At 45.1% G+C, this 13168-nt stretch overlaps 1 protein-coding gene across 2 annotated transcripts in view; it reads right to left on the bottom strand.

The window, feature by feature from the left end:
* Positions 1 to 13168, bottom strand: part of LMF1 (lipase maturation factor 1) — a 159914-nt gene that overhangs the window by 131316 nt on the left and 15430 nt on the right. For both annotated transcript variants that reach the window (XM_027683904.1, XM_027683905.1), the window contains exon 3: positions 5898 to 5908. In XM_027683904.1, the coding sequence (XP_027539705.1) occupies positions 5898 to 5908 (11 nt within the window). The remainder of the gene's footprint in view (positions 1 to 5897; positions 5909 to 13168) is intronic.

Below are 13168 nucleotides of genomic sequence, written 5' to 3' on the forward strand. Positions count from 1 at the left end.
CTGCAAGACCAGCGTTCCCATTCCACCCACTTACATTCCTGTATTAAGGGAAAATAAAAAAAAAAATCACATCCGCAGGCCGGTCATGGGCTCCACAGGTCGAGATCCAGGCAAAGGGCTGCAAGAAAACCCCTTGCACGGAAAGATGTTGTTTGAAGGGAGTTCTGCTCTCATTCCAGCACCACCATTTCCATCAGTCCTCGTTAAGAAGTATTTTATCCCTTCGAATCATTTGCATAATTGCCGCAATCAAAAGGCGCCGCTGCACGGTAATAACTCTAATGGCAGATTTTTTTCCTCAAACATTCTTTTTAAAAGGCACCTCCCAAGGTTGGTGCATCCATGCATGCCAGCAAAAATAAAGGAAGTGACACTCAGGGAACGTGTGGCGTGCAGAGGGACCAGTTGCTTTTTGTTTTGGGATTATTTCTGCTTTATGATGCTCAAAATGTATCCCAGAAACTAAATTTCTGTCACTTGAGCAGCGGCCTGGCCAGGATATTGGCACCTCCTCAATTTTTTTTTTCCTATTAATTTTGAAATTTATTAGGAGGGAATCTGGCTCATTTCTGGGCTAAAAGCAAGTGAGATCCCAACCCTCAATCTTCAGTTTGCCTGCACAGAATCCTGGGATGGTTTGGGTTGGAAGGGACCTTAAAGACCATCCAGTTCCAACGCCTGCCATGGGCAGGGACACCTTCCAGTGGACCAGGCTTTTCTTAACAAGTAGGAGCTCTGACCCATTTTTCTCAGCTCCATGGGGACATGGCCAAGGAGATAATGACACGGGGCTTCAGCTGCCCTGTAAGGTTTATTTTTAAGATAGGCAAGAACCACTGGCCCAGTTTTTAACATAAAACACAGCAAACAAGTTAAGATCCAACTGGAAGTTCACAACAGAAGCCAGCTGGGATTTCCACCCTCCAGCTGCCGCGTGTTATCCAAGGTCTGTGTCCTCCAGGAATGTCAAACCCTGGGGTGTCCCACCAGTGCAGCTGCACCACCAACTCATGGAGAGCTCAACCAGGAGCATCACGGCTTTGCCACCCCATCCATGGGGAAGCACCAACCAAAGATTTTGAGGGAACACCTCCACTCAACCGAGGTTCTCCAACCAGCCGGGCCCGACCCAAAGGCAACGCTGCCCTTTAATGCAACCCTAATCACATTAAAACAAAACGCTCTCGTGAACACGGGGAGAGGCTGGGGAGGGAATCGGACAAGCCATAAATTAAAGCAGAGGATATGAATTCCATGCAGGCTGCAGTGTTGGGGTTAACGTGGGTCTGGAAGCAGTTTAGGGAAAAACCTGGCGTGGCTAAGGGCCAGCTCCGAGCCGAGCTGCTTTTGGGCTAATCGTTTCCTTCAGGCAGGCTACTCCAGCACACTAATAGGTTTTAATAAAAACTTCCAATTGGGCCAGTAAACCCCTCATTAAGCTGTTTTTAAAGCATGAATTTAAGAGCGGCGAGGGTAAAAGGTCAGGAGGAGGATTTAATTCAGACCGGCTGGCAAAAGGTGCTGTTGTGATTGAAAACACCAGAGTTCAAGTGTCCAGGGCCACATAAACATCCGACTCTGTCACTAGACCTGGTTAAGTGACAGCTTGAAAAATAGATTTAATAAGACAGAGAGAAAAGTTTCCCACTCTTACACGAGAAACAGGAACAGCAGATCCCAATATTAGCCAGGAACAGGAATGGTTGGGAAGCTGCCCCGTCCCTCCCATCTCAGTGTGGGGGAGGAGGAATAAAAAGCAGCCCGTGGCCATCTGGGTGTTCAACCCCAGCCATTCCCAGGGGCTTGCTGGGACACTCAGCTCCAGGCTCTCCTACCGGGAAGGGAACAAAGTTTTCCAGGAATAACAGCACAGCACAACTCATCCTCCATGTCCCACTGCCAGTGTCACTCACAAGTGCCATGGGGTGCCAGCATGAGAATTCCCTGTGCCACGGGAGAAATCATGGAATCACAGGGTGGTTTGGGTTGCAACAGACCATAGAGATCATCTTGTTCCACCTCCCACCATCTCAAGTTGCTCCTGGTCCAGTCCAGCCTGGCCTTGGATGCTTCAGGGATGTTCAGCCACAGCTTCCTGAGGGCAAAAACCTCTGCCAGGGAATTTTCTTGGGCAACCTCGCCCACTGCAGGGGGATCTGTAGGAACCAAGGGCACAGCTCAGCTCAGACACATCCCCATCTCAACACACTTAAACCAAGCTTTGAGCCTGCACTAGTGAAGTCTGACCTCAGTTGTTTCATTTTCCCCTCAGTGCTGCTCCCTGGGATAGTGCAACTACCAGGAAAACCTCAGCCCTTCCTCAGGAACACACTCACAAAGGAGAAACATCTCAATCTCACACAGCAAAAGCCAGAACCCCAGCTGTGCACTCTAACATTTAATTTTATGTCAATGCACATCTAAAATTCAAGATCCCTGAAGACCTCTTAAAAGAAAATCCTCCTTGGAACAATTTGCATTGAAGCAAAGAGTGAGGATTTAACAAGTAATGGAGAATTACCATTACTCTGCTCTTAACTTTTTATTCTACTTCTAATCAAAACACACTTCAGCTTAAATTCTGAGATAATAAATGCAATATAAAATTTGGGGGCATTTTGGGTATGAGCTGAGTTATTTGCTCATTCCATGTTTACAGATAATGGAATAAAACTCGGGGTTTAATTCAATTGTCTTCTCTCCACACCAAAATGAGCAAGAAAATTTACTGTGAGAGGGGGGGAAAGGAAAAAATAAAAAAAGCTCTTATTTTTAAAATGTGCTTCTAATTCTGGCCATACAGTTGGCCTGCAAGGAGTGCAGGAGCAAGGCTCCCTGGAACAATCCCTAAGGAAACATTTGCTTTGGCTCCAAATAGGACACTTTTGTGCATCAGGAGTCAAATAAGATCAGCTGCTTCTCCATCCTTTCTGTTTAATGATCCCATTGATAGCACGAGGCAAAGGGATGCATTCCTGTCTTTTCCTTGTGCTCCTTGCTGGGAATATGGATTGCTGGCCCAAGAGGTATCCAATGGCCACAAAGGTGACCATATGGAGCCAGAATCTCTCTGGACAGTGACATCATTTTCCCACATCACACTTGGAATTTTACTCTACACAGAGACATTCCCATCCATCACGACTCAATCCTTGCAGTTTTCCTGCTTAGCTCCTGCTCCCACCTTATTTAATATCTCAGGACACACTCAGGACCATCCAAGTGTCTTATGAATATCTGGGGCTGCTTAAAACAATAAGGCAGAACAGAAGAAAGAGGACAAGGATCCTGAAAAAGAGCATCACCTTTTCCAAGCCCCTGTCAGAGACAATAAATCATTATATTAAATCAGATTTCCACCGGGAAAAGAAAAATTGATCCTGCAGCTGTGCCCCACCAAGGACAGGCAGCACCTCCATCCATCTATCCCAGAATATCCTGAGCTGGAAGGGACCCACAAGGACCATCCAGTCCAACTCCTGGCCATGCACAGGACACCCCAAGAGTCCCCACCACGTGCCTGAGAGCATTGTCCAAACAACATCCTAACAGCTGGAGCCAGATGGCCACCAAAACACCACCAGAATTCCTACAGCTCCCAATCCATTCAATGCTGACTGTAGTATGATCATTTGCCTTGGGATACAACTGGAATATCCACATAGATGTGACCCCTGAGCATCGGATGGACACAAACACTACATGGAATTTCAGGCAGGATGTGACTGGTGGCCTCTCAGACAGGCTCAGAGTGGTTGGATCACTCATATACTGAAGTCATTTTACTCCCGTTCCCACAATTTGTTTTACAACCAATACAAAATGTTCTGCCTTCCAGAATCCAGAATTCCACAGAATCCAACTCAGCTAGGAAGGACCACAACACTCCAGTGTACTCCAGTCCCACCAGAACAGTTCACCCTGAGCAAGCAGAGCACTGCCAAACCCAGGGATGGGCCAGCAGGGAAGCTCCACCCTCGTGCCCCTAAGGCCACATTTATAACCTGAATCACAAGAAATAAAACCTAAAGTTCTCAGAGCTCAGCCAATTTGAGGGCAGCACCAAGCCCAGGCCGACACCTTCTCCAGGATTTCCATCCCAGAGCATCTCTCCACCTTCCAGAGATAAACACCCAACGTGGAAGCTCTTGCCTGGCTCTTTCCCACCTCATTCCCTCAAAAGGAGGAATGTTTTTAATCACTCTCCCCTGACAGGAGTAAGGGCAAAGAGCAAAACCTGTGGCAATACCAGTTGGCCTGAGAGCTTGTTGTTATTTCCAGGCTCTGGAGTTCTTTAAAATTCAGAGGGACAGCCTGGAGTTTTAATAGAGGCTCCCAAAATCCAGCCTAAGATGTATTAATAAAAAAAAAGCACATTTCCTGGAGAGGGGATAGGAAACAGTCAGCATTTACAAAGAACTCTCCAGGAATTTTTATCTTTTTTTTTTTTTAAGGATCTTGCTTTGAAGTAGATGCTCCCAAAGAATAAGGCTTCCAGAGCTCAGCAATATTTAATGTACTTCTCCAGCAATGGCTGACAATGTTGTTGTTTCAGCTATATTATAACAAAAATATTGTGGTTTTCCTGTATTCTGACAAAAGTAACTCAAGATTTACATCTCATTCATCTTATTCCGAAGTGGCCCTTAAGCCAAAAACAAGGAAGGGAGAGACCCTACTGCGTACAAAGGACTTCAGTAATCCTTGAAGGGTGGCTCTCCACTTAGGACATAAAGAAAGGCCAAAAAAAGATGAAACACCAGTTGAAAAAAGCAATTTTTTTCCTACACCATCAGAGAGGGTGGAAAACATCCAGGAGATGAGTAACTTGAGTCCAAGCTGAGTGTCCTCAACAGGAGTCTGGGTTTGTCCTGGCCAGCTGGTTCAAACACCCACATTCAACACCAAAACGTGCTCTGAGATACCTGATAGACAATCATGGGAAGGATTCTCCATCCTCCTCTGCTTCTCCACTGGATAAATCTCAATATTCCCACTTGCATTCAAACAGTTCGTTCACTTATCCCTGATTAAAACCATCCACTGGGAACAAGGACACAGGTGCAATTCCCTGGGGGAGAGGGGGTCAAACCCCCTCAATACAAATGGACTTGAACCATTCTTGTGCCTTCTTGTAGAATATTTTCCATTAGTAACTGTCTTGTGACAACTTGGGAATGGCTTTGGGAATCCCCTTTCCATCCACACCATGACCCAGGATCCTTCTCCACCCACAAATCCCACAGCAGGGAGAAGACACATCCAAACAGGTTGTTCCAAGACATTATGCCATGGCAGCACTTCCCAGAAAATCAGCAGCACACTGGCAGTTTTCCCAGTATTTCCACAGACAAGAATGTTTTCCATCAGGATTTCTACCTTTCCATGTAGAAATGGGTTGGAGAACTTAAGGCTGGAAGAAAATCCAACCTGGCAAAGCAAGGAATGAACCTTCCCAACCTCCAAGGGAGCAAAACTGCCCCTCACCCCAGGGGAAAAGCCCAGGATGTGAGGAAGAGATTCTTGACATTCACCTGTGGAAAGCAAACTGGAATTTGGGAGGAACAGGGATGCCCTTCAGACCCTGCCTCGGGTCTATTTAATTATTCATCTTAACCATAACCCTCCAAATGATTCTCTTGGTACTTAAACAACCCTTCTACCAAGTTTCCTTCAATCCTAATTTACAGAATTTCCTTACTTTAAGGGCTTATAGGCAGGAAGAAACACAGTGAAAGACAATCAAAAACTTCATTTTTAAAAAAAAAACCAAAAAAATAATCAAAACAAACATTTCAGAAAGACCAAGCAAACAAGCTGGAGTAATGTAAAAGCTACATACCCACAAACGCATCAATAAATTATTACTGCAGGTTTTCTCATTTTTAGTCACTTACCAAAGGAATACCTGAAAAACAAAACGAAGAAGAGGCAAAACAATCAATGTTTTGGCTGATAATTCAAGGGAACTGTGTCTTGTATCAGTTTTATTTCTCATTTCACACGTTTTGAGTTTCAAAACACTACTAAAGAGCACAGAAACGTGTCTGAACAACATAAAACGCAACTGAAATGGTAAATTGCTGCTACTTGGAAATGGAAGAAGAGCAAATTCCCTAATTTGTGGGCAATAAGGTGGGATTTAGCACTCCAAGCAATTGGCCACCCTCCTTCTGATGAGGACGTTAAAGCAGCAGACCCAGAAGGGACACCACAACCCCAAATCCCAGCAGGTTCCCACAGGGCTGCTCCTGGTCTTCTCTGGAATTACTGGAATTACCTTTAGCCTTAGCTACAGCAGTGACTTTCTGTGAGATTATCAGTTCCTACCACAAGTAAACACCAAAGTTTAACAAGTTTTAAGATGCTGTTCCTCAGTAACTTGTGTTTGCTCCCATTACGGCTTCAATGCCACATCAGGGCTTTATTACCTGTATCTTTTACATTAGTATTATTATTAGTGTAGTGCATCTCACACCAACCCAAAAGCCAAACAAAAGAACCCCAAAACTGAGAAACACCCCAGGTTTTAAAGATTTTTCAGCAGGATTTGCTGCTACTGAAAACAGCCCGAATAAGTGCCTTAATTTGATAGAAGTCCAATCAGTTCTAAAAATCCATCAATCTGAACATCTCACAACAGATTTAACAACCATTTCACACAGAGCTACTGATGTAAAAAGAAACAACTTCAAAATGCACAGTAATTTTTAAATGTATTAATAAGAGCAGCTCTTTATGAAGACATCTGTCATTAAGGGAACCTCGCTTTGCTGTTCTCCACCACGGTCGTGGTGCTGCTCAACAGAAACTTGTAGGAATTAAGTCTTATTTCTTGGCAGAAGTTAACAACCCCCCGAGGCTCATTTAAAACACACACACACACACAGAGACACACACACACACACACAGAATGAGGAATTAATAAAATATTGTATTCTTCTGAACCACATGAAGTTCTCTGACGTGTGTCTGTTGCCGATTACATCAATCCGGGCTCCGGGGTTTGTCATGTGATGACAGGCCAACACTTGTGAATTTATTTCTCTGAAGAAGCCCGGGATACAAATGCCAAGGAAACCAAACCAAATGGCCCACTCCAAATACATAAAAGCAGCAGGAATTCTTGCAGGGATTTTTTTTTTTTTAATAGGTACAAACAGGCAGGTACCCAAATCCCACAGATTTCAGGTTGGAGTTTGGGACTTAATTACCTTTTTTTTTTTCCCTTTTCAAGCTCCTCTATAAGGAGTTAAGAGAGTGTTTATTAAAAAAATGGGGGTTTTTTCACTACTGCCTGTCTTGGCATTTGCAACATTCCCAACAGATAATGACAAGTAAAAACATGGATGTGATTTTCCAGCCTTGGGGGGGGTTGGCTGGGACAAATTTCAACAGAGGAACTTTTGATCTGCACTTTTTCAAACCCAGAAATTCAAAGTATATGCCATTTGGATTGCCTAAATCAAATTAAAATGGGATGTCATTTCTGTTTTCTGGAGGGAGAAACAATGTCATTATCCATGAACTTGTCATTGGAGGCAAAATTCATGTCACACTCAAGCTGTGAATATCAGCTGGGAATCATAAACATCATCAAATATTTGGGTTAAATGCTTTTCACCATGTTGTCATGCTGATTAACTCTAGCTCAAGTACAGTCCTGGAAAGCAAAAATTGATGGCAAAACACAGTTTGAACTATGTTATTCCTGATGAAAATCCTTCCTGCTGCCAGCACAGCAGAGCCAGGCTGGGTTTGAGGACACAGCTCCACCAGAGCTCCCCATGTCCCCAAAATCCCATACAGGCAAAGGACCAGGATGGTCCCAAACCCACCTGGCAGAAAACATCACCTTTTCCATATAACATCTTTTTTCCTGCATGCAAATCCTGTGGGATGATGGTTTCTATTTGCTCCAGGAGGAGGAAAAGCACATGGGCCAGACTTGCCCCATAAATTTCCATTCCCTTTCTGCTCAACTACCCCAGAGCTACACAGATTATTTAATGCAAGGGCTGCTTGGGACAGGGATTCCTCTTAGAAGTCTGTAAAACATTCCAAAACCAAAACAGAATTCCAAACAGAGTCTATTAAAAATCGTATAAAACACAGACAGGAACTTTTACCTTTACATCTCTTGATGTTTACGAGGAAAATACATCTGTATTTGTAATAAAAAATAGAGTAAAACCAGTCCTACCCACCACTCCCATCCCTGCAGTGCCCAACACCACAAGATCCTTCCGACTAAACTGATTTCCACAGGCAGGATAATTCCCTGCTGCATCCCTAAATCCACAGCTGGTGTTAACAGCTTCTCTCCCTGCTCTCCATGGAGAACATCCTCCATGGAAAGTGAACCCAGATGGCAACTTTCATCTCCATTATGAATCTCTCTCCTTCCCTGAGCTGCAGAGCTTGGGATGAGGGAAGAGGTCTTTGGGTACAGGCAAGATTTCTATTCTCCATCAGGATTCAGCTCCCAAAGGTGCTGCAAGGAGGTTTCCACAGCAGCACCTCTCCATGATGAAAGCAGGTAGGAGCTCCTCCATGAGGTATCCCAGCCCTGGGAAGGCTGGGAATGGGACATGTTGACTATCCTGGTCTTCCCTCTGGCCCCAGGAAAGCACAGCATCCTCAGGCCACAGGGAGGACACACAGCTGGCAGAGTGAGGAGCTTCCTTCCCAAATTCCAGTAATAGGGAGAGCTGGATGAGCTGCCTGCCAGAAACCCCATGTCATGTTAGGGGTGAAAAAAACAGAAGGGGGTGAAGGGACACCACAATCCCAAATCCCAGCAGGTTCCCACAGGGCTGCTCCTGGTCTTCTCTGGAATTACTGGAATTACCTTTAGCCTTGGCTACAACAGTGACCTTCTGTAAGATTATCAGTTCCTACCACAAGTAAACCCCAAAGTTTAACAAGTTTTAAGATGCTGTTCCTCAGTAACTTGTGAAACCACAGAAGTAGAGAAAGTGTGGAAAATCCAGCTGCCCCAGGACAGGGTTTTTGTGTGAGAATCACCTCTGACAGAGGTCTGTCCATGCAGCAATGGAGACTTCACCTCCCTCTCCAGGTGTTCAGCCTGGTGTTCTCCCATTTACACATTCCAAAGGCTTTTCCTTTGCACCACGTAAACCAACAGCTTCCTGTCCTATCCACATGGAGACAGAACATGGCAAACAACTAATTCCCACAGAATCGTGGATTTGAGTTGGAAGGGACCTTAAAGCCCATCCAGTGCCACCCTCTGCCATGGGTAGGGACACCTTCCACCAGCCCAGGTGGCTCCAAGCCCCGTCCAACCTGGCCTGGGGACACTTCCAGGGATGGGGAGTCCACAACCTGCATGGACAACTTGTGCCAGTGTTCCATCCCCTCTGCAGCTTTCCCACACTTGAAGATCTTTGTCTCCTTTCCCACTTTTCCTTTCCCTCAACTAATCACACTCAGCTCCTTCAGCTTTTCACCACAACAGGACAATTTCTTCCCCCACTGCTGAAGTTTGTGCCTCTCCCGTGCCCAGGGTGGGGCTGGAGCCACTTCCAGAGCGAAGTGACAACCAGGGACACTGGAGTGGAAAAACTCACCCACTGCTGTCCAAAAGTTCCTGTTGATGTGCCTGAAAGCTTGTTGGTGAACCACAATATCCCAACCAAATTAAAGCTGTAAAATTTAAGACGAGGAAAAAAACATTTTTCCCAATGTGTATGTTTATATATATAATATATATATATTTTATATATGTGTGTTTTATATATATTATATATATTTATATATATAAATAATATATATAATATATATTATATATAAAATATATTATATATAAAATAGATATATATTAATAAGATATATTGTATATTAATAAAATATATATTATATATTTTATATATATATATATGTAGAGTCCTTGGCACCTGGGGATCCACTTCCTCAGCACTCTGCCTCCAAAAAAAGCAGCCAGCTGGAAACATCACTTGCAAGAGACGGCGAGTCCATCAAAATGAGATGACAGGATTAGTCTGGTGCACCATTAATTTCAGAACATCATTAACTTAAAAGTGTGGGGGGTAAGAAACGTTTTTTTGACAGCTGGTTTCAGTGGCTGCCAAGCCTTGAGCACTGCACAGCCGTGCTGGGGGAGGAAATCAGCTGGAGTGGCAGTAAATGAAACCACTCTGGTGTCTGGATTCACTTTATTGTGGTCACAGATCTCTAAAAACTGGGATTCTGTGCTCTGTAATTACAACATCCACATTTAAATGGGAGGAACAGGGAGAACATTAAAAAAAAACAAAAACAAAACAAAAACCAGTGCTCAAGGGTGAGGTTTACTCAGTGCTGGGAAAGGTGCCTGAGCAGGGATGGAGCAAAGCAGGGGATGAGGAATGGGGCTGTCCCATCCCACACATCCATCCCACAGGCTCTGCCTGTGGCCAACAGCAAAGCACCACGTTGTTTTCCCTTTCCAAGGCAAAAAAAAATACATCAGGCCTGTGTAGGAGAGCAAATCTGAATGACCCAACTAAGCCCTCGCAACACTCCCCAACTGTTCTGTCCGTGCTCGTTTCCAAAGACAAAAATCATTCCAAACCCTGCAGAATTTGCCAAACTCAAGTGGAGTTTGCTTTGGTTAAATCCTTCCAGTGCCAGAAGCAGATGCTGATATGGCAGCCCCGGGAATCCTGCTCTGGGAATCCTCAGGCTGCAGGGGGAGTGCCAGGGAAGGTGAGGACAGGGCAGCAGGAAGGGGAGGCAGCTCCTCTGCCTCTGGAGCAACACCAGGCTGCCCAAACCAGCCCAGGTCTCCAGGCTGGAATGGACCCCAAAAGCAGGTGCACAACAAGTGTACACGGACACTGAGGGACAACAAAGGGATCAGAGACAGCTTGGACACGACCAGGGCCTGGAACAAGAGGTCAGAGCCCCAGCGCTGTGATCCTGCAGGTAAAAACCCAGGAAAATTGAATTGCACTAATTCCATTTCCTGATTTAAAAAAAAAGTCATTTAATTGCATTAATTAATCTCTCTGAAGGCTGGCCCTCACTGCCAAGTGAGTGTGAGTCCCCACAGTGAGGCTCTGCCCATTTCCCCCACACCAAATCCAAAAGACAGGAGTTATTCCAACGCAAGTTGCCACCTGCTTTCTACTCCAGACCCTTCCTGCAAGAGAACTTGCTCGTTTTTACAGCCTCCTGCCTCCCCTTCTCCAGGACAGAGCTGCTGGTTATCCAGGCAGACCCTGGAATGTTTCTCCAGGAGAAACATCCAGCTCAGCCTGAAAACGGAATCAGGGAATTGTTAAGGTTGGAAAAGACCTGTAAGATCAAGTCCAACCATCAACCAGCAGCACCACCACATTCACCACTAAAACCACATCCTCAAGTGCCACATCCACAGGGTTTTTGAACACTTCCAGGGATGGGGACTCCACCACTGCCCTGGGCAGCTGTGACAATGCCTGACCACCCTTCCAGTGAAGAAATTGTTCCTAATATCCAACCAATCCTCCCCTGGTGCAACTTGAGACAATTCCTGGTTGTGCAGGAACCCCAGCACCGCTGGAAGTGACCACTGTTGTCAGCAATAAATTTCCGGATTAAGAAAATTCGTAAACACGGTTTACGAGTTGGTAAACACAGATTAGGGAAGTTTGTAAACACAGATCCCACCACGGCTTGGATCCTTCCCTAACCCAGATCAGGCTGCACCAATCCCTGGATTAACATCCTTCCCAACCACAGCTGTTTGAGAAGTTCTGAGTTAAACAACATAAACATGTGCTGGACCAAACTGGGTGCATGAAGCTGTTTGGCAAGTTATTGTTTAAAAAAGAATTAAAAAAAAATCATGAAAAAAACATCACTCCTTTTTTTTTTTCCTAAGTTTTTTAGCTGTGGGATGGATCCCCAAGTCTATGCAGTGGACACAGCTGGTAATTGGATGTGCCAGAAAATAAGCAATTAAAAGATATTTGTCTGGGTCTCTGGCAAAGCCCTGTGTACATCAGTCACTGCAAAGCCACACACTAACCACACCATCATCTCATCATTTCTTTGCTCTTATTTTAATTTTACAGACCCTCGATTAAATAAAAATAGACCTCAGATTTAAATCAAAAATAAAAATCCTCCAGAGGTGCTATTTATTAAGTGAAGCCAAGCCAGCAATAAGGCAAAACAACAGTAAAACCAATCAATGCAAAATATTTAAATTCCTCTTTAGTTCCCCTCTTTTTTAAATCTCTGAGTTCCTACAAGTTATTCACATGACCTTAATCTTCAAGGCCACAAACTGAAGAGCTTCAGCAGCAACTCTGAAAGCTCTGACACACCCTGTCACCAACACCTCTGCTCTTGTTTTACATATTGTGCTTCAGTGGCAAGTTAGATTTGTTCTTTCCCAGGAATATTTGCATGGAAGGAGGCAATGACCAGCCCTGGTGCAGCTCAAGCAGCCCCTGATGGCCCTTAAAACTTTTGGCAGCTCTTGCACCCACATCTCCTGCAGATCTTCTCAAAGCTGTGACAGAGCTGGCTCTGCCTTCTTAACCCAGTTCATCTCCACCTGCCTTTCCAGCCTGCTCTGCTCTCCCACACTAATCCCCAGCTTTGGGATGTGGGCAGGAACACACTCAAACCCTTGGATATCCCCTGGCACCTGCACTCTTTGCTCCTGCTCAGAGATGTGGCACTTGGGGACGTGGTTTAGGGGGGCACTCCATGATCTCAGAGGTCCTTCCCAACCTAAATAACTCCCTGATTCCACTTGCACCTTTGAAGAGCCCTAAATTAAAGGCACGAACCCCACTGTCACCTGCACTGAACTCGACTGCCTCGACCAAGAGGAGAAACCTCACACGTCTGCAGGTCCTGAGGACTAATCCAGCCACAGCATCAACCTCCTCCTGCCCAGCCACACTCCATTCCAGGTGAGCAGATGGAGAGGGACTGGCCTCTCTCAAGGATTGCAGCTAAACCAACACCCAGCCTGGGGCAGGGAGGGGAAACCTTCCACATGCTGGGGAGGGGAAAAAAAACCCACAACCAAAAAAAACCACGCTAAATGATTCATTTCTGACATCAGCCCTGATTAAATTTTAATCTCTCAACCCAAAATGTGGTTCTCATTAGCCTCATTAGTTCCCAGTTGTACTGCAAGGCA

The sequence above is a fragment of the Neopelma chrysocephalum genome, unplaced genomic scaffold, assembly GCF_003984885.1.
Source record: "Neopelma chrysocephalum unplaced genomic scaffold, ASM398488v2 Primary Assembly neopelma1_65, whole genome shotgun sequence".
NCBI lineage: Eukaryota > Metazoa > Chordata > Aves > Passeriformes > Pipridae > Neopelma > Neopelma chrysocephalum.